Raw genomic sequence first — 22,749 nt, 5'->3', positions numbered from 1 at the left:
TTTATTCAGACATTCTCCTTGTTAGTCAAAAGTTTCAAACATGCTGACATTCTTCACTTAAGTAGAAATACAAATAAGCTACATTTGGAACAAAAGTAAGCCTTTTGAAAGTTCTGAGTCAACCTATTTATTTAGGTTGAAATAAAAAGGAAGTAACAGGTTCCGAAATGTACTTAAATTCTACAGTAAACAAAAAAAGGTGTGCAGTTACATGTAGGTAAAAACACGGGCACAGTAAACACACAAGGTAAGGTCCAGCATAGATTCAGCAGTTTAATCATCAGCTGTACCAGAAATAATTATGGGACTTGTATGACAATTTTAGCTTACAAAATAAAGAATTTTCTTTAAAAAAAATTAAAAAATCTACATAAATAATTATTTGATATTTGAGTTTACAATGAAGATACAAGGTAAAATCTAGATTATGAGTGGACAAGGACAGAATATTGTAAGTTTCAAACAATACATGAGTAATTCCTTCAAGAAAAAGCTGTAAACTGCAACCATTTGGGATTAAATACCTTGATAAGATCAAGACCTGAAATCAATATCTTTATTGTCCACAGTCCATTGACTCGACCCCTGTTCTCCATGATTAATTTAATTTGGGGTATGATGAGGCAATTTCATGGATTGAATATTCAGAAGGATGTTTTTTTTTCCTTTTGAATTTGGGTATTTGCTGTTGTAATTATTTGCTGTTATTTACATGATACACAATGTGCAATATTCAACAGACCTCTCTTTCTATGAAAAGTTCAGTAACTTTAATTACTTCGTCTTACGTGTGACATGTGGTGACTTTGCAGTAAGTACAAATGTTTGAGTAACAGCAAAAACTTGTCCTAAAACAAATCTCAAGAAAATCATAGACTGAATAACAACGACGACGACGACAATAATAATAATAATAATAATAATAATAATAATAATAATAATAATAATAATAATAATAATAATAATAATAATAATAATAATAATAATAATAATAATAATAATAACAATGCATGGGTTTTATTGAGTGCTTTTTAGGAAACTCAAAGACGTTTTACTTTGCATTATTCATTCACTCCATACTGGATGGTGGTAAACTACATACGTAGCCACAAGCTGCCCTGGGGCAGATTGACGGAAGCGATACTGCCAAACTGCACCATGGGCCCCTCCGACCACCACCAACCACTGCCTCTCTCACTGCATTCGTCTACTTGTTGATGCAGCACACATAAAAGCTGTTCAAATCTAATCTTGACATGCTTAATCTTCTCATCTTCAGGAGATTCATACATTTCTACTGCAGGTAGCGAGAGGCAACAGTCCTTTTAGGAACGAAGAGCAAGAGACTGTGGCCTCTAAATTGTCTGGACAGACCAGCGTGTCAGACGCTCATATGAGCACAAACACATTAATATCAACGTCAGTCACCACTCACGGCAACTACCCAGACAGCTCCAGTTTCAGGCAGCATTCAGAGGAAAACTCGGCTCATGTGCTGAACCTCAGTTTTAATTAGCTAATGGCACTCCCTGTTTTATCTCCTGCACCTGAGCCGATTGCTCACAAAAGACTCCATTTACTCCTGAAAACACGCAGCATCTTGGCAGAGGCCTGCGTTCTGTGTCTCAGCGTCGACTGCCGAGGGATTTCACCACTCTCTTCCAAAAATCAGTCTAGTAAATCTAAATATATATGTTAGCTGGTTTCACACCAGTGAAAAAAAGAGGAAATTCCATGATGTACGCTTTTTCCACCAGGCCTCTGCATCCAACTTTCCTTCAACAAGTGGTTTGACTGTGTGTGTGTGTGTGTGTGTGTGTGTGTGTGTGTGTGTGTGTGTGTGTGTGTGTGTGTGTGTGTGTGTGTGTGTGTGTGTGTGTGTGTGTGTGTGTGTGTGTGTGTGTGTGTGCCTGTGTGTGTGTGTGTGTACTCACATGCATATGGTTTGGACAGAGCCCCATTAAGCAGCTAATGCTGGCTGTGGTTTGTCATTGTGAAATGGGCGGGTGGCTCGCTGACTTTACTTTGGCTCGAACATTTGGGAACCGAAAATGTGTGAATCCATCCTTTTATGGAGGACTTTTCTTTCATTTTAAATAGTTAACTCCGACTTAATACGAAAATTACCTATTACTTATGTAGCACTTTCCCTAAGACGGTTGCAAAGTACTGAACAAAGAATAGGGGGATTTATTCATCAAGCAATTTTCACAGCGGCGAGCACTCTCGCGTGGTTCGTGAGCATTTCCCCGCTGTGAGTCCAGATTGGGACTGGGCTTCTGTCTGTGCAGAGTTTGCATGTTCTCTCTGTAGGGTAATCAGGTTTTCTTTATTTGTGTCACCAAATTGCCAGTAGGTATGAATGTGAGTGTGTGTGATCGTCTCTAATTGTGTTTGCGGGACTGGCGACCTGTCAAGACCTTGCCATCTTCTAATAACTGCATATCCTGCAGGTAATCAGTATTACTGTGTGTCTTTGAGAGTATTCTTTTTGTGGCATCTCAACATTGGCTCAAATTGTGTCTCAGATTTGATTTTTTTTAGGACGAACTTTGAGAGTCTTTTGTCTGTTTCACTCTCTCTCCCTTTGAAAACCCATCCTCCTTTTACAATGTTTCAAGCAGAAATGCATTGTTTTTGTGTAGTCCTTTCAGAAAGGTTTCATTTTTACCCAGCAACAACAGAAAAACACTGAAAACGATGCAGTTAGCAAGCGAGGACACAAGGTAGCGCTATTGGGTGTTTTAGGAATGAAACCACACACGTGCATACAGACAATAATATGCTGATGAAATGGATCCTATTAGGGTTGGTGCTCAACTGTAAAACTACCAATATGGACAATAAAACTAGAATATTGGCTGATCCACTGGAGTTTGTTATTGTCTATCTGCTTGCATATAAGCAGAAGAACAATTTCATGGAGTATCATATTAAAATCATGACATGCTGCAGTGAATGATGATGTTTTCAGCCCTGATTTAAATAAACTGACGGTTTGAGCAGACCTTAGGTGTTTTGTGAAGTTTGCTCCACAAGTGAGGAGCATAGAAACTGAATGCTGCTTCATAGGGAGCTAATAAGTCTTGCCTGCACCTGCAGTAAGATTTTAAACTCAATCTTTTTGACTCACAGCGAGCCTGTGTCGTGCTTTGAGCACCGGTGTGATGTGGTCCAGTTTCTTGTTGTTTGTATGGATCTGTGAAAACACAGTTAGAATAATCTACTGAAAGGTTTTCTGTTTTGACAGAAAGCTTTTTTATTCTAGCTATTTTTTTTATGCTTATGGGTTTGGGGGGTGTTGCTCAGGAGCCCACATTGATAACCTGGCAGCGAACATCCGATCAGTTCCAACCTCTAGGCTACAGGATAACATTTAATTTGAGATATATCACCAGATATTGGACACAAGCTAACTACGGGCAAAGGCAGAGAACACCTCGACAAGTTCCCAGTCCACCACAGATAAAATAACCACACATACTCACAAAACTCCACACAGAAAACTCAGTCATCATTTTTCACTGAACATTATGTACCAACCCAAGCAGTTTGCAGGTCACATACCCAGTCAGAGATATCAGGGATTTAGGAAAGTCTGGAGCTATTCTGGGTTTTTGAAGGTGGATATTAAATTTTCTGAATGTATTCTGAATTTAATATGGTCATATTGTTTTCTTCAGTGATGAGCCAAGTTGCAGCATTTTGAATGTGAAAGTAGCTCTGATCAGAATAAAATGTGTTACATTATTAAAATCATCATTAAGAATGATGAGAAAATAACAATGGAAACGGCCTTACATAAAGCAATTAATGATAAAAAAAAAGGAACAAGTCTCACAAATTTACGTCAGCTGACAGAAATGTATGTTGAACAATGCTCCAGGCATCAAAGTTTAACCAAGCAGAAGTGTACAGAAGTTAATATGTACATTTTATTTTTCTCTTAATGTAATATCCTTCCCACCCCATGTGATAGTTCACCACGTTCCACAATGTCTTAGATTTTTTTCTATAATTTACAAAATCTTCCATAAGGATTATTGTGATATAATTCTACAAATATGCGTTGCTGCATTTCAGCAACAACGACTTCAAACCTTAAACCACAGACTGAATCCACTCTCCCATAGCCTCCTTGAACAGCATTTCAAACACACCCCTTTTTTTTTCTCTTTTTAATAATCTTCAGGGAAAGTTGTTTGCCAACTTTGGACCAAAACTGCTCTGAACCAAAAGCAAATAAAATGCACAATGTTGTATTCTGGCCTGAAGTCACTCAGCCATGTAAACACTCGGTGGAGGGGGATATACCGTGAGCTTCATAGCTCAGAGTGCAGCCTTCAGACGCTTCAAATCCACCAAGCCAACCTCTGACAAGACAGAACAATATCAATGTCTACAAGCATGACAGGGCTACTCTAGCTGGATATATTTTTAATATTTATGCAGACACAGGAAAAAAAAATGTAATAAACTAAAACAACAAGTGAATTAGGCATGAAACACAACAGGATATTGCAGAGAGATTATGTTGTTTCCTTTTCGCCTGTGTGTCCCTCAGCGCTTGCCTGCCCTGCACAACAACCCTGCGCCGGCTTTAATTGGAGGAGCTGGGGTGAGAAACAAACCTGCTTTTTAAAAGGTGGCAAAATTTATGAACAGCTTCTTTTTTCTTTTCTTTTTTTTAAACTGGGAATTTCTTAAAATATTTGCGAGGTACAGCCTGTGACAGGCCAGTGCAGGGGGTCCAAGTATGACGTGTGTTGTGATAATGACTTTTTCCTGCCAAGACTTAGTCTTGCATATGAAGAAACTGTCTCTTCTTGCATATGAAGAAAATGGATGAAGTGTATACTTAGAGAGAGAGAGGAGAGGAGAGAGAGAGAGAGAGAGAGAGAGAGAGAGAGAGAGAGAGTGGGGGGGGGTGTTATGTTTGGACGTCAGAGGAGCCTTGTTTCATGAACGCCTGCTGGAATCTGCTGCTGGAAGGATAATAAAAAGATTAGTCCTCGTTTTTATAGAGCATTTGGGCCTAAAACAGAATGTCTCATCTGCTTCCTCTTCATGGATTGCTTGAATATTTGAATGCCTTTTTATATTGCATGAGCAACATGGACACACAAGAGGCATCAGTGCTCGTGGCAAAAAGCACAAATGCTGAGAGGAGAGAGAAGAAAAAAAAAAGATAATGGTCAGACACAACTAAAGCATAAGAGTGTGCACAGTCATTCAGATGCACACAAACAGACCAGCTAGCCTACGAGTGCAAACTACTTACTTAAATCCATATAGACTACAAACACAAACAGAGAAACAAATACACACAGAGTGGGGTTTATTTTCTCTGGGCCTCCACGTTTATCTGCAAAAGTCGCGAATCAACATATATTGAATCCCTGCTGATCACAAGTGTTGATTCAAGCATGAAAACATTTCACATTTATGTTTGGGTTCTGTGGGAAAGGCAGGAGTGTGACAGCTCAATGCACCGTATACAGAATCAATACTTTCTGTGAGTCCATATATACAATGTGCCCGTTTACAAATGACTGCATCACTCTGAATCTGAGCGCTCGCGTGCATATTCCCTCCGAATAAGGGTGATTTGCAGGTTATGGTGTTTCAGAGTGCCTCATGTCTGCAGACAGAGTCCAGTGGCTTGTCCACACTGAGCCAGATTGTTCTCATGCTCACATATGGTAAACATCTTCAAAAACACACTCACAGCTTGTCAGTGCAACGTTCATACGCGAGTTGTTTGAAAGTACAAACATGCACACGGTACCTACTTGCTTTGTGTCACCCAGCCCTCAGTAATAAAGAAACACTCCAAAAAAAACAACAACAACAACAAATAGGAAAATTTAAGCACTGTAATACTACACACGCCTAAACTGAATTAACACCTTGGGCATGCACAGCACGGCAAATTACTTCCAAATTTTTTTGTTCATACTGTGCCAGGGAAGCAGAAGCACGAACACGCCGCGGTGACGCAAAGCAGTGAGAATAACACCAACAGTGGAGTATTCAGCTGAGATGTGAATTAATAAGTGTTCGAGTCAGTAGGATTCTGTCTAAATGTCTTCTGCAATTTAACATGAATCAGCCACAAAATGCAAATGTATTCCAGTTAAAGACTCTTCACCTCCACCAACCGCTAGGAAGAAACATTACATGATGTGTATTTCAACAGGTGCTGAAATATTATCGCTGAGTCAGTTTTTCAATTAGGATTCGGACTCAGCCGGATAACTAAATTTGATGAACACTACTTCTGACAGAGCGTTTGGGTGAAACTGCGAATTGAGCAAGACTGCGGACCATCCCTCCGTGGCTCCGTTCTCCAGACTACTACATTTCAGCTCATGTTTGGCTTGGATATGAAGCCGATTCACTTAATACTTGTGGGAGAGCTAAACATTTAAAGCTCTCATTTAAAAGGATCATGTGCAGGCATTGTTTGGTTATGTTAACCATGTGTGTTGGCTTTTCATGATCTGAATCCTTTCTCAAAAAACAGAGTGCCTGTGAAAATAAACATGGCTTCGCCCTATACAAATTGTGGACTAATTGTGTATTTTGACTAAATCATTCTTAAGGTTGGAGGGCTTTTTCCATTTGTGAGGGGATGTGGGAGAATGACAGCTTGACATTGATTAGTGTGTTGACTTGTGGAATTGGAGCCTTACCTGTAAGAATACAACCACCAATCTATTTATACTAAAGCGACGTTGCTCTTCTTACAGCAGCTTACATCTTCAGTGAGGGGCAAAAAAAAAAATCGACTAAAAATACAGGAATCACTATGATAACTGTTTCTCAACCAAAACAAACTAAAAGTTTCTGTTGAAATGTAATCAGCAGTGAAGCAAGTCCAGGTCTGTTTTTGGACACAAGTGACATGCATTTTACTTGAGGAAAAATCATCCCGAAGGACTTTATTACCTTGTGAAATATGTGCTTGTGTTAAATTCAAACAAAACAAAAAAATGACACATGTTTGCAGTTAAGCTATAAATTAGACTCATATTAACGCAATGAACTAAATCTTCTATTTGTTACCTTAAGGAGAACCAAACTCAGTGAAAGAAAGAGAGCTGACTGAGATTTTCAACATTCAGTCTTGTAAATCTGAGGGATGATATCATTTTGTTTTTTGTTGGGGTTTTTTTTTTTTTGGGGGGGGGGGGTCATATTGAGGGGATAAATTCTCGGGTTTTAATGACTCACCATACACTTGTTGGGTTTTTCTCCAGAGTGGACCCTCATGTGGATGAGCAGCTTGTAGCGAGCGTTGAACGGCTTGTAACGGCGGATGCAACCCGCCCAGAAACAGGTGAAGTCTTCCCCTTTGCGCTGGTCAATGTGAACTTTCTCAATATGCCTCACAAGTTCCTCCTGCTGCTCGTAAGCAGCACTGCAGTCAATCCAGCGACACACCTGCTTATCCGCCAGCGCTCCTCCTCCAACGTCTTCCCGCTCTGCAGCCGTGTGGGGCCCCGGGGGGCCTCCCGGGTTTGATTTGAGTCCCAGTGAGGAGGCAGGAGCAGTCTGCTGGTGCTGGTGGTGAATCAGGCCCCCAGGACTGGGCCCCACGTACTGGTGCATGTGGTACGGCGGAGGCATAGCAGGTCTGGGTGGGTGGTGAGCGTGACGGAGGTGCCCACTGCGACCGCTCATGTGATGGTGATGATAGCTGTGCTGAAAGAGTTCATCCTCACTGGGAGTGAAGTCATCGAGGGGCTCCTGCTTAAGGGAAGACACAGATCTTTGGCCTCCGTCCAGGAGGCCCCCGGATTCGGGGCCCGGATGCAGGTTCCCAGACATCAGGGCCCCGCTCATCAGTAGCGCCAACCCGTCCGAGCCGCCTCCTCCTCCGCCCACTACTCCCGTGGCTGCTCCTCCAGCCCCACGCCCCCGCAGCATGGAGCCTGGCTCCTCACACAGCCCCCGGCTCTGCCCCTGGCCCTGCTCCGGATCCACTAATGACACTGAAGAGGAGGACGAAGAGGCGGAGGAAAGGGACAGCAGGCAGGTGGCAGGTGAAGACAGCTGACAGCTCTCCTGTAGGGTGGCCCGATGGGGGCTGCGGTGAGGTGGGGGCCTCTGGAGGGCTTCCCGTGAGCAAGAGTTAGAGGGTGGGGACGTAGAAGAGGAGGAGGAAGAGGAGGAGAAGCCGGCGCTGCTGGTGTGGCTGGGTGAGAGGTTAGCGTGGAACCCGTTGACGCAGGCAACCATTGACATCTGGGAGGAGGAGCAGATGATTGCGGTGATATTGATTTCCTCAGAAGCAGCGCCAGTAGTCGATGGGGAGCCTGTGGCGGCGACGCTGCCGGTGCCAGCGGCGGCGGTGGACTGTGAGGCCAAGGACAGGCAGCGTCTCTTCAGACTACTAGCACCGAGTAACCGCGCTGAATGACGGGAGTCGGTTGGAGACAAAGCCATAGGGGAGGAGCCATCTTCATTATTAAACGGTTGCACTGCGTCCCCTGATAGAGTGCTACCAACGCCACTCACTGCACATACGCCATTGCTGTTGATGCTAACGTGCAAACCGGCTATCTCATTCCTTGGCACCTCCAAAGCTTGGCTTGCCCTACAGGCCTGAAACCTGGCTGGAGATGAGCTCTGGGCTCCGGACACCATGCTGGAGAGCTTGTAGCCCATTGAGTTCTCTTGTTTGATCGGGTAAGGGATAGCGGCGTGAGCCCCGTTGGCAGTGCAGCTCAGACTGGGTGAGGCCCCCGGCAGGGTCCTCTGCAAGGCAGAAGAGGATCTGTAAGCAAACAACACAAAGAGCGCATGAGGGCTTTTTGCTTTGTGCCTGTTGACAGATATGGGTATGAGTCCTTACTCCCATTGGCATTATTGTCAGTGCGCTGCCGCTCGCCAAATTCGTTCCTTCTCGTCTTTCACTCGGTTTACATAAAACTCATCGTAAATACGTTTTACTGACTTAAAAAACTTCATCTGAGCCCTATATTGTACGTAAGGGAGTCATGGTTAAAATTCTAGGAGAGCATAGGTCAGATTAGAAATGCAGTAACATAAATGTTGCTGTACAACAGGTAGTAAAAACGGTTGATTTTCTAAAATAAATTTTTTTTACGAAGAAAAAGAAACAAGATCTTTCTGTTTTGAGGGGATATGAATGGGCGTTTAAGAGTGAAAGAGTGGGGGAGGGATGGAAGACTACTGAGAACGAGAGGCCACTGGCGACTGTGTCCATCTGACGGGCTTTGATGACACAAAAGGGTTAAACCCAACCCAACATTGGGGATAAATAAGGAGTCACCTGTTTTGGTGGCATAATTGTAGCCTATGAAGGGTCACCATTTACAATACTGTGTATTATGGTGGGAATCTTTGCCCTGCTGAATAGGGAAGCCAGGTCAGATTTCTCCATGCGTTGCTGTGATCTCCTACATAATCATTCCTGTCAGTTGGCTCATTATGGATTTTGTCCAAAGCCTCTGAGTGATGTGAGAAGAGCTCTCTTTTTTCCGGGCTGTCTCATGAAGCTATCGTCTTTGTCCCTTCCCCTCTGAGTACACCAGGGGGAAAAACAGAGCTAATGCTAGCTGGGGCAAGAAAAAGCCATCGGCCCGACTTTGTCATCGTTGTTGTTAATAAAGACGTGACCTCTCTCTCTCTCTCTCTCTCTCTCTCTCTCTCTCTCTCTCTCTCTCTCTCTCTCTCTCTCTCTCTCTCTCTCTCTCTCTCTCTCTCTCTCTCTCTCTCTGTCTCTCCACCCGGGAGCACCATTTCCTGTTTGGCTGTAGTGAAAATATTGAGAGACAATATGAGAGAAGTGCTTGTCGGTCCAGGAGCACTTTCCTTTACATGACTGAGGATAAAAGGAGAGACGGGGGGGAGGGGGAAGAAGGTGCACACTGGAAATTCCTTCAGCCTTGACCAACAGTAGTCAAAGATTGAACAACAGAGGAATCACATTAGTGGAACATAAATGGTGCGCTATGGACCCCTTTTAGTGTGTTTTACGAGACTGGGCAAAGGTTTTCAGCAACATATGTGTGCGTGGGATTCACAACGGTAAAGTTAATAGAAAACACATTGTACCTGCATATTGCAGTAACAGTACATCATGTGAGAATGTTACAAAAATAAAACTGCAAAGAAAAACCAACATTAAGTCAGAAACATGTAAAATAGAAACAGTTTACCTCCTGTCTTGGTGAGAGCCATCCTGCAGAAGGAGGTCAGGTGTGGGTCTGCTGCACTGGAGGCTCTGGGGGTAAACCCCTTCCGTGTGACCCCCTGCTGATGGCGGCAGGCTCTGCCCACATCGCATTAGGGTACCCTCAGCATCAGAAAGCTCGCTGTTTGACTCTTTCTCCGAGCAGTAGATGCCATTTTCTGAAAAAGAACCAGTGAGGACAAACTTACTGAAGATGCCAAATTACAAATGATGAGTAGGCAGATAACACATCAATTACACACTTGCACGAACAATATTCCTTTCCACAGTAAAATGTCATGATTTCTGACATGTGTCTAGCTCACATTGCAGTGACCTGCTGGTCCCTTTAAAATTAAAAGCTGGCTCAGCAGATTGCAATCAAAACTTTTCTGACTGTCTTGGGGAAATCATTAGTTCACAATGGGATTCAAGCCATCAGTGACATGATGAAGGTTTATTACATTATAATTCTCTTGAGAAATCATTGTTGGCTGCCATATCTGTATCGAGTGCGTCAAGAGTGATATATGGAGAGTTGTGGTGGCCAAGTGGTGGCTACATGAATAACACTGAGTCCTATATGTGAAGTATTATCACTCGAGCAATAGCCCATATAATCATTGGGAATGTGTACTTTTACTTTTTATTATGATGACTTTGACATTTTTTATTTTTTTTAATAATAAACCTATGTTTTAAGTTGACAAACGTTTCATTTTCTTGAGACAAACATTAATGCATAATATTAAAAATCTGTGTCAGTTTCATTGCAGTATTTGAGTATTTCCTGAAACAGACAGGCATCAGAAAACTTACCTTTGTTTTTAATCACCATGATCTTATTTTCTGACCAATACTGCAATCACCAGAAATTTGACCAAAACAATGACGTAAATAAGAGAAATGAAAATAAGCTAAATGAATATGGAGGAGAGGAGGGCTGTGTGTGCATGCGTGTGGAAATGTTTGTTAAAGGAAAGCCGATATCCCCACACACTTATGTGCAAGCGCCCACACGTCCCCTGGTCCAACTTTCTTAACTCAATTTCTCAAATTAAATTTTCTCCAAACAATGTTATTGATAATGTTATCCCACACCATGAGCTATTATTATTAGTCACCCAAACATTCAGCATTTAAAAGAAACACTAAAAAGGAATACTAAAAGAGTGGAATAGATCAAACATTAGGATGTATGAATAATGTAAAGAAAAACAACCAGAAAGGAACAGAAAATACAACATGAGTCGATTGGGCTCAGAATAGAAAGATAGAAACTGTGTTAGAAAATGGAAATATGATATTCAACTAAAGCTGGAGAAAACAAAGGTTTTCTGTGGCCTCGTTTTTATGAACATCTTTTCACATATTCCGTTTCCAGCTAATGTGTCCACAGCCTCCTCTGCATTTGTCTTGTTGCGGGTCAGAGCAGAAACACAAAGAAGTGGAGAAAAGGGAAAGCGAGCAATACAAACAGACCAGCATCGCCAGGGGACCACAGGAACAACGCTGGTTTCACTCACAGCTGCTAACAGAAGGCAAGATGTCTCTGAGCTCTGGTCTCTTTTCAAGCCATACAAATTGTTCTGTTTATCAAATTTTGGATTGCTCCAGGTTTTTTTTTTTTTTTTTTACTTTTATTTTTTCACCATTTGCTGGCTCAGCATCCTCACCAGTTAGTATACACAACTGTATTTCTGGATGAAAGTTTCAAGGCGTGCTGAGTAGAAGCCAAATGTTTCCCTGCCTCAAGTCAGGAGTAATTCAATCAGGATGGCCAAAAGTGACATGAATCGGGGTGGAGATGACTAATATCATCACGGATCCTTTAATAAGGCCATGGTTGTCCATGCACATGCACGCAGAAACACAAACAAGCAAATAAAAACACTGTCATCATAAAGCTCTTAATGGATTGGCACTTGGTCAATGAGGCCTTGACTGGATGCACATGCTTTCTCTCACACACATACAGTCATCTGCTTTTTTAAAAACAGATCCACACCAGGCAGCCCAATAAATGTGAATTACAACACAATAATCATCGCTCTGTTCTACAATACAGAGCGGTTGAGTTCCAGGAAAGAGCTCACTTTGTGAATGAGTTAAACGCTGAGAGAAGACAGATGATCTGGGAACACTGGCTACCTGTCCTGTCTGCAAATTGTTGGACTAAGAAAAGCTCATAATACAACCATTGTTTTGCAGCATAATCTCCCTGGATCGCTTGTATAAGTTTTCATTGCCAGATATCACGGGAACAGGGGCCACACTGAGCTTAATTTGACATTTTTAGTTTAAAAATATCTGAAATGTGTTTGTAGCAGCCATTCAGAGACTTAAACCATTATATTACTATATTTTATATTAGCTTCATTGCTTTCATCAAGGTATAATAAATTAAGATCGAGTCTCATATTTGAAAAAAAGTATGGAGAAAAAGAAAATGGCACACACTTTATGTCAAAAACAAGTGCGGCATTGTATAAGCTACTTTCACATCACATGCTTTTCAAATAGGGAGGAGCGGCATAGTTTTGCCAAGCGAACTAAACTTGACTATTTCTGGACATAACTCTCACAAACCACAAACTTACAATGACATCGACGTCAGGCAGGGCTTGTAATTAATTTTGAGTCACTTTGGAACAGGTTAAAGAAGTCATTAACATGAAATTGCAATAACTTTAGTATCCAACCAGAGTTGTACTTGTGTTTTATAATATTGAGGAAAACAAATCTTTTTCAGTTTTCAGATGATGGATGGATGAATGGACAAATGGACAGTTGTCACTTTGCTGTATTGTCATTCGCTTAGCATGCAGCTAATCTGAGCTGGAAGCTACTGCTGACAATGTCTATTCATTGTACAAAAAAATCCACATTTAGCTCTGAAGGTGTGTTCTATGATGTAAACTGCAAATAAGGTTGGTGAAATGAACTCGGGATCTGAGGTTCACAGGTTCAAATCTCACAGCTGACAGGTCAGCACTGTGGGTCCCTGAGAAAGTAGGATTGGCTAAATGCAGAGAAATAGTTCCCCAAGAGAGATCAACAAAGTATACAGAATACATTCTTGTCGTTAAATTGGAACAACAGGCCGGAAGTGGCTTCTGAGCTGACAGTTTCAAATTATTTTAAAGGTAATTTGAGAAAAAAGTATAGACTATAGTAATTGCTAAGTCCCATTTTTTCATTATGCATTGGTGACATACGTTTTATTTATTTATGAGCATTCAAGTTTGATGTGTCTTTCAACTGCATATAAATAATAAGCATAACCTGAGACCATCATGCATGGCCATAATATAATTGCTTCAATGCAAACTGGAAAGAGAACTTTTAAAGGGTGAAAAAATAAAGACTTGTTTGCCTTTAGGCTTCAGTCCCGCCGTCATGATGGGCAATTTCGAATACTCGGGCTTGAATATCTCAATCACAAAAACACCTGATGACTGGCTCCAGGAAGTGAAAGTCAGAGTGTTAAAGGTGTTGATCCCCACGCTGCAGAAAGTTTGCGCTCCAGTGATTTAGAGCTTTGCTACATTAACAGAATCAGTCATGCTCTGGTTGCAGAAGGCGCATGCTCTGCAGCATATGGTGGCTTGGATGGAACCCAACAGTAAATTCAGTTTATATTGAATGTGCTATATTCAGCATTGAACATTTCATTGTGTGTTAGAGGAGAGTTTGATCAGGATGTGGAAGCCAGAGAGAGCAGCAGGGAGGGAAGTGAAACATAAAACATCCAGCACCCGAGACAGGTGAGCGGCGAAAGACAGGCTCTTGGTGTGTGCGTGTGTGTGCGTGTGTGTGCGTGTGTGTGTGTGTGCGTGCGTGCGTGCGTGCGTGCGTGTGTGTGTGTAGAAGTGGATGATTTTAGGAGTAAGAAAAAGATATATGTATATTTGCATGTGATCTCTTGAGCAAGGCAGCAATTTATTTGTCATACTTTAAATTCCTTTGACTCTTGGTTTGACTTTTATATGGTGAGAACCGGGAGGAAAACCGACAATCAATTCATTTATGAAATCAGAAAGGGCTTGAGGGGGTTTCTATAGTTCAATAGTATTTTATTGTATTTATGGACGTGTACCATGAATGGACAATACAATTCTACTGTATATAATTGTGTTTTCCAGCTCGTGCACTGATTATTTTGGATTGATTAAATATGAAAGCACACATAGAACAGGCCAGCGATTGAAAGCTGCAAAAATGGAAATGGAATAAAATGCAAAACATCACAAGAAATTGACTTTGCAAATATTTTCTCTTGAAGGAAATACACCCAACACATTTACTAGACCACAAAGATACACACAATGTGTTTTCTGGTAAGAAAACATTGGACCTCACGTGGCATCATTGTGAAATTTCTCTTTTGTGTTCTTCTCATTTTCAACTCCAGATGTACCAAACATTTCTCAGAAATCTGCTCTTACTGTGGTGTGCTGAGTGATGAATCCCATTCAATCGTAAAATAGAAGCGCGTGGACAATAGTTTGTTATTAGCATTCCCTCCAAATACAACATGAGGGCAGGTGCTAAGTTCTGGAAACAAACACAGAAAAATGTCAACAAAAATCATTTAAAAGGACTTGGAACCCACATGTATTATTATCTTTGAAGTAGATATTTTCTTTCAGTTAAATAGATTTGTGAAGACATATGGATGGGGATCTGCATATGCTAAAGCTTAAGGACCCACACTGACACAGCTGCCACGCACACTAAATAAATGGACAGTCCCTTATTTGCTAGAAATAATGCCAGGATTAGATTCTATGTGTTTTAACAAGCCAGTTGAATGGCCCTATAATTTCCCTTGGGGATGAAATGGGTGAAGTGTGGGACATAAGCAAAAAGGTGCTGAAGAAAATGAATATCATCAGGACTTGTTTTAGTGCTGGGCTCAGTAAATCAATTCATTCTGTTCTCCGATTTATTTCTATAATACAATAATCGCAAACACTCCAAAACATATAGATTTCTGAAAGAGATTGAAAAGGGAATATATGATTTCAAATCTAAAACTCATGCTCTCCCAGTGCAAGTGTGGCCATTCCCACAGCCAGGAGACATGGATTTCAAGCAGGGTGGGATGGTCCTCGGATATACACAGTTGCAAGTATTCAGGCCCAATTAGGAGTGACGCTGTAAGGGTGTGAGATCAGGGATGCAGGAGCACAAAGAAACATGAGGGGAAAAAAAGGGGGGTGAAGGACAGTGCCAGAAGCACCGGGGGCAAGTCATGGGTTCAGTGCAGAGACCACGTACAGATGTGCTGGCTCATGCTCATGAAGAGCCACTGATGTCTCTGCATTGCCAGATATAGACACCGGGACAATAGAACCTCTATTGCTATTAAAAAAAAACAAAAAAAAACAACTCTTCGTCTAAAATGAGCAATGAGTAAGCGTGTTGAAAACACGATGTCTAATGAAACTGTGCTACATCTAAATTGCTCTCTTTCGTTCCATAAATGTCATCACAAGGTATTTAATGCTTGTACTTGTATAAATAAACCACCACCTTCATTCCAGTGAGCGCCGCTGTAAAATGACAAGAGACTACAACGTTACGGAGACGTTCAAAACCAAGAAGCAGCATGCCAGTACATATGCTCCATTGGAACCGAGTTCATAAACTAATGCTTCAAATGAGATTGCAATTATAAAGGGATAAGCGTGGTTATTTGAGAACTTGATTTGGGACATGTTTGATTATTTTTTGGCTGACGTTGTGGAGGGAAACAAGGTTCCAATCACCTTCCAATAAACCTGCTCTGATGTCATCCATTTGTCATGTTCCCTTCTTTTCAAAGTGCCCAGCGCACAGAGTTATAAAATTCAGATGCATCACGATCGTGAGTGGAAAGGCTTCTCTAATCCCTTTCCCGCTGATTAATGCAGCCACTGTGACCACGGATGCTTAAAATAAGACAATAGGCAGGCACAGTGAATGAACACAGGCCCGATAATTCTGATAATTAGGGCACGACTCATGCTGTAGAGGAAAAGCTGCGGTCAGTGTGACCATGATTGCATTAATTGTTAAACATGCTTCACATAACCGGGTGAATTCAGCATTAGGGATCACGGCTCAGTTTGGGTGCACTGTAATAGTACACCTATTCACGCTGCCTCGGGGGCTGATGATCACAGTCATGTTCAAGTTCAGCAGTGTTGTGCCTTGGCTAAAAATCTCTCCAGTGACCTCAATGACTAATAAATGACTAATAAAGCAGAGCAGACATATGTCTCCAATCTAAGAGAACTTAACCCCTCTGGAACAACATGGCTATTATCCTGAGATATGTAGTTATGACTGTAAAGCATACCAATCTATACAGCATTGAAAAGATCAAACCGCATCATTGGACAGCTGAAACGCTGAGCAGCCGTCTCCGTCAGTGCATCTTGCTCCTTCTTCAGTGTCATTATTTCTGTACGGACAACACCAGTCCACCATCTGACCAACACATGGGCTGGACAGCATTATTAAGTGTAATTGGTGGTAATCTGGGGCGATTTTTTATTTTGGTGACACTTCATTTTCTATAATTCTCGCCTCTCCCTTTTAAGTCACCTCAGGGCTGTGTTAAGTGCCAGAGTGAGACTGCACTTGTGCCAGCGTTTAATGCGTTCAAGTCTTCGGAGACATGCAGGCCTCAATGAAAAGCAGATGTGCGGAGGGATAGATGGTTTAAGGAGTGCGATCAGAGGTGTACTGTACTTAAAAGCAGAGGAGGAGAAAGCCGTGTCCGTGTGTGTGTGTGTGTGTGTGACATGGGGGGGGGGGGGGGGGTGGGGTGTCGGTAAAGAAAAACGGGATGTCAGGAGTGTGATGCAAACATCTGAACCCAGGGTACAACAAGCTGCCAAAACCGCAAGACAGATGCCTCTGGAAATCCAGTGTGACACTTCAACTGGCCCCACTTTGGCTCCATAAATCATAACATTCAGCACTTAAACAGTTAATAATGATCATTTTATTCCCGTCTGCTTCAAAACCACCATCGGCCACGGTTCTCTCCCCCTCCATCCTTCCTCCTTTTCAACATGAGACAGGTCAACACGTACAAGTGTGCGACAGCAGACTGAGAGACTTTGTAGTGGGATGCTCGGTTGTGCGTCTTGTCCGGTGCAGATGTTGCACATTAAGGTCCAAAGCCTTTCCCGGCTTCTCTGAATCTCATAACTCGTGTCTATATTTGTGTCTGCCGCATAGGCCCGGAACTTATTTGTTTGCTTAGTAATGGATGTATGATTGAAAACCTGGGGGCACAAGTAAATGAAAAATAACAACGTCTAGGGAGGAAGCTCTTTTTAAAGCAGGTGTGCAGCGAGGGAAGAAGAAAAACTCTATTAAATTACTGTTGGAGTAGAGAAATGTCAGTGTTTTTGTAGCAGGATTACAAGTACCAGCAGACATGAGAACTTTCAAGGGGATAAAATCCATTTTTTCAAGCTGAATTTAGTCACTCACAACCAGGTATCTTTGTTCCTCCCTTTTTTCTCATGGTCAGTTTTAGTCACATAAGAACCCATGATTAGCTGTTTAAAAAGTCCAATTCAAAGATTGAGGAACCGGGATTCATGTGGCTCCAGCTGAGGAGTCAAGACTATTCCTGGGAATGTAAAACCATCAAAGAAATCATTTCCATTCAGTAAGAGACAAATGAGAGCTGTGATGAGCTCAGGTTCAGAGAGACAAACCTCTTTGTGGATATGTATGGTTGTTCCTACTAAGGTGCCACGCAGCTTTGAGTCGCACTGATGAACGCAGCGGTCAGTGAATGATTAGTTCTCCTGTCCTTTTTGAGCGGAGGGAACATGCTGCGGGAAGCAGGCCTCATCGTAATACCTGGCTCTTCAAATGAAGCAGTGCGAACCGCAGTTATGAACAAAAACAAATAGTTGACTGCTCGGAACCCTCCTATCCCCAACCTCACCAACCCCACCAACCTACCCATCCCAGTGCCAGGCTCGGCGCTCGCCAAGCCAAAGACCAACTACTTCACCACACTGCTAAAGGAAGCACGGGGGGGGGGGGGGGGGCGATGTCAGTCAAAACCCAAGCACAGCAGAACTTGACTCCACACACACGCACATACACATACTCACCTCTTTATCCACATCTTACTCACACTCACACAACCCACCCTGAAATGTAGGGTTGAAATCTATTACTGTGGAGTATACGCTGAAGAGCTAACACTGTCTGTGCATGATTTCATCAACCTTCAACCAAACATCACAGCCAACAATTACCTCTGGTGTCCCCACTGATTAATATAATTACTTTACACTTGTGCATGTCACCACCTGGTGGTCGCACCTTGTCACTGGTTGCGCTTTACAAGTCACCTCTTTGAAGAACAAAGAAAACAAACATGTAGTCATCAAAACTGAGAAAACTATAGGTGATGAGGCCTCTTTGTTGAAATGGAGATTTTGAAAGCATCGAAACAGCTAATACAAGACTCATATACAAAATAAAATTAAAAAATGAATATGAAGTATAAAGGTTAAAAAACATTAACCCTTTACAAGACATTCCTATGAGTGGTTTCTGTTCTTCAAGCTGACAACCTGACTGCACCCACAATATATGCATTCAGTGATCGATCAAACAAGGTGATTAGAAACTTTGCAACTTATTTTTACGAAAATAATGCTTGAATGGCTCATATCATGAATTCAGTTTGAATTTCTGCAGTCACTGCAAACCTTTCTTTTCACCAGCAATATAAATGTTCCACCTGATGTCAAATTATGTAACAGAATAATATGGCAGTAACAAACACATTTTTATCTCGATTCCATAAATTGTGTCAGCATGTCAGCGTAGTTTTCATCCAGGTTAGGGTCGCCATCGATCAGATTCTTTCATGAGCCCAATTGTGTTTGTTTGAAGACGATGGTTTGATTGAGGAGAGACGCTATGTACTTTATGTACAGATGAATTATCATTTGTCTTGCATGGCTGTCACATAAATAGAAAAAGACTTTCATGCTTCTGTTGCAAGACAGCTACAACTGTCCAAAAAGAAATTTGTGATTTTTAACTGGCGAATGTCATGCAAATCTAAAGTCATTCAAATGTTGAGCGAGAATGGCTTGCATGCAAACTGAAGGCATTTATGCAGCATGCTTCCAGCAATCATGCAACATACACATAAAACTACTTCAATGTGATTCCAAGAAAAACGTGTGATTTCACACACTTATGACTGACTACTAGTTGTAACCAAATGAGGTAGAAGCTGACCTCATACTCAGGCAGTGGTACAATCAGGTTTCTAACAACTATGAACACATAAAAATTCAGCTAAATTAAATTATTGCAGCCAACTGTGAACATTTAGAGCAAGAAAAAAAAAACTGAAACACAGGCTGAATATATCATTGTATTTCCTTTGTCATGGTCGCCTTGGATAAAGACGCACGTAAATCTTAGTAAACCTGCAGCCGGCTCCCGAGCCTCTTTGTAGTGGTTTCCTGTAGTTATAACAAAATTAAATGTAAATAAATATTTAACATTGTTGTTATAATTTTGTTACACGGAACGCAGTCTGGGGTATGGTAAATAGGTTGTTTAAACTAATGTGGACAGGCTCCCTGTGAACACTTTTTGTAGCTTTCAGATAGCCTGTTACATTTTGATTATGGAGGGCTGCTTATTATTCACACACTTTTTTCATTTAATTTACTTTTAAAGTATGTCTATGACTTTTCCAATACGCCTGTATATGCCAGTCTTCAATTTTATAAATGCAATATAAACTCAATGTTTCGTATATTAATACCAAGATTTAATGTCTTGCAGTTCCAGACATATTTTATTTGATAGATCAGGGGCAAAAGTGGCTCTTTTCACCATAAACGCATTGAACCGCTGTCACAGATTATTAAGGAGTTTCCTCTTCTTATTGGTAATCGTCGATGTTGTGCAAGTTACTCAAGTTTTATATTTAATTACTTTAGGAGTGTCTAAAACAACAAAGGAATGTTTGCTCATATGAGTAACTTTTGTGTTCCTCATGTATTATTGTCTCCCTTAATTAACTGTCATGTTGGTGTGAAGATACTTGTATTGTTGTGACACATTTGCTGAGCCGTTAGTCCTCTAAGGACTGGCCCACTCACAGATGAAGTTTCATCAGTTGTTTCAGTCTGTTTGGGTGAATCGGTCATTATGAAGATTGAACATTTTCCAATTGCAAACACATTGGAAAATAAGTCACAATGGAAGTACTGGAAGTAGTCACAATGTGGATCCAGTTTTCAACCTAACATTTCAACTGTATATAACTGATTTCATGACAGTAACCAATTATTACCTCATTACTGACTTCTAATGTTGTCATTTTTTAGTTGAATGCTGTTTTCCGATTGTTGTTATTGATTCTGTCACTTTGTTTTGTACATAATTATTAACAAAACACAAATTGTGTTGTGTGATCTTGTTTGAAACTCAGCAAAAGACAGAGAAAACTAGACTTTTGAATATAATTATGATACCGTCATAAAACTTGTTATAAATTATAGTAATGTAATAACACATGATGTTTGTTTTTGCTGTTATTTTGAGGTTTGAGATCAAAAGCACTGGTATTTCATTTGCAGTATTTACAGTCCCTCGTGTACGTTTAAAGAGAAAGAATGGTGTGGACATATGAGTGAAAAGCGTGGACTTTTTTATAATACCAGTGTAGTTTCATCGACTTCAACGCAGTGATATACCTCGTCGTGCTCCGAGACATTGAATACACAATGATATGTGGGAAGGACAGTTAAAAAAATAACACAAAGCACCATGGCATTGATTGATTATGACAAAGCACAGCTTCTGTCGTCAAGTCAAACTCTTTTAAGACGTTTCTTAATGTACCAAAAATGTGCACTGTCAACAAACCACATTAAAGCCACAAGCAGCCACAGCTTGGGCCTGACAATCACTATCATAACAGGATTTCACCCACAAAAGTGCACACTGCCAGGATTAATCACAGACAATCGCAAAGTTTTACAAGGAGCGCTATGCCAAGCCACATCCTATAATTTGACAGAGAAGCCACGTCAGTGTAAGTGCTCAAAACATCAGTCAGGGATCGTGGACCAGCGACCTGACGGAGCAGCAGACTAACAAATCGTGATGCACTTGGCTGGCAGGCGCAACAGGGACGTCTGGCTTGGTGACAGACACCTTTATAGGGCTGGTGAACGACACGGCTCCGGAGCCAGACTCGGCATGGGATCAGGAGGTGCTTCAAAGCCAGACAAGAGGTTGCTCTGTTTGTGGAAGCTGCAATAAATCCCGGCGGCGTGATGTGGCCACTCCGGAGTTTTTGGACTGACAAACCCGAGAAACACCACACCCTCAGACAAAGTGTCTGGTACGTTCCTTGATAGAATTGCGTTATTTTTTCTCAACAACTGGACATAAATACTACTGCACAGTCCTTTAAAATGGTTAAACCCAGTGTTTATTTGCAAGGCTTTACATTCTGACCCCAATGTGTGAATGCTGCTTTAGTGTTTTTGTTTAGGCATGTGTGTGTGTGTGCGTGCGTGTGTGCGAAAGTGAATTTGAGTTCACTCCCAAGAACAACCGGTGCATATAAATCTGTCGTAGAAAATAAACACATGGATTCAGGCCTCAGTTTGACTGCATGCCCATTTGAGTTGTATCAAAACAGAGCCGTCGTCCCCCTGAAAGTATACTGAAATCAGATCCATTCATCAAATGTCTGCCTGGAACTCTGTTTGTCAAAATCTTTGCAATAGCACAATAAAACTGTGGTGTAATAATGGCTGGTTCAGAGAAATACGTTTTGCCAAACAGAGATTATAATGACCAACTCGTGTTGAAATGTGTTTAAGACATGCGAGAGATACAACATTTTTCTATGTTTAGAAACATGCTTGATGTTTGTGTGTTTGTCTAAATACAGCTTTCGTAATCTAACTGATAAAATAACATTTGACAGAAGTCATCCAGATTTATATGATGACACAAATGATCTGCTTTTAAAGGTTTTTTTAATTGCATTATTGGTTGAATAATATCATTATAATATTTACTATTACAAAATAACAAGTTTCTGACTGTGAATATTGTAATGATTTTATTATTTAAAGAAAACATCTCCATATATGGATGTTGTGTTTATGTTCTGATAAAGTTATGTATGCTGAGATTTTGATGGTTTAGCTCGTGTGGTGTGGGTTTATGGTTTTCACGAGCAAACCGAAGCACGTTGTAAAACTCCTTTTTAATCCACACACATGAAATAGTTTTGAGGTGGTTTTGTTAATAAATCTGTTGGCAGATATCCTTTTAGTTCCAGCTTTAACAACTTGTTTTTGGCTGGACGACAACAGTCAGGCCAAACAAATAAAGAAAAGTGTTTGTGCTTGAAGTCAGTGACTGAGTCTGTAAAATGAGTTACATGATTGGACAAGAAAACAATAGAAGTCCTAATCTTAGATTCCTAGTTTTTTTTTTGTATAGTTAAAAAAGAACATTTGTCA

At 41.2% G+C, this 22,749-nt stretch overlaps 1 protein-coding gene across 1 annotated transcript in view; it reads right to left on the bottom strand.

Annotated features, from left to right (window-relative positions):
• Positions 1-22,749, bottom strand: part of glis1b (GLIS family zinc finger 1b) — a 77,517-nt gene that overhangs the window by 37,498 nt on the left and 17,270 nt on the right. The window contains exons 3-4 of the mRNA XM_080506198.1: positions 10,191-10,383; positions 7,237-8,782 (exon numbers count right to left, since the gene is read on the bottom strand). Coding sequence (XP_080362324.1) covers positions 7,237-8,782; positions 10,191-10,383 — 1,739 coding nt within the window. The remainder of the gene's footprint in view (positions 1-7,236; positions 8,783-10,190; positions 10,384-22,749) is intronic.

The sequence above is a fragment of the Blennius ocellaris genome (genome assembly GCF_963422515.1).
Source record: "Blennius ocellaris genome assembly, chromosome: 12".
Taxonomy (NCBI): Eukaryota; Metazoa; Chordata; class Actinopteri; order Blenniiformes; family Blenniidae; genus Blennius; species Blennius ocellaris.
Note: the sequence above shows the minus strand (reverse complement) of the source record. Positions and strands in the feature narration are given on the sequence as shown.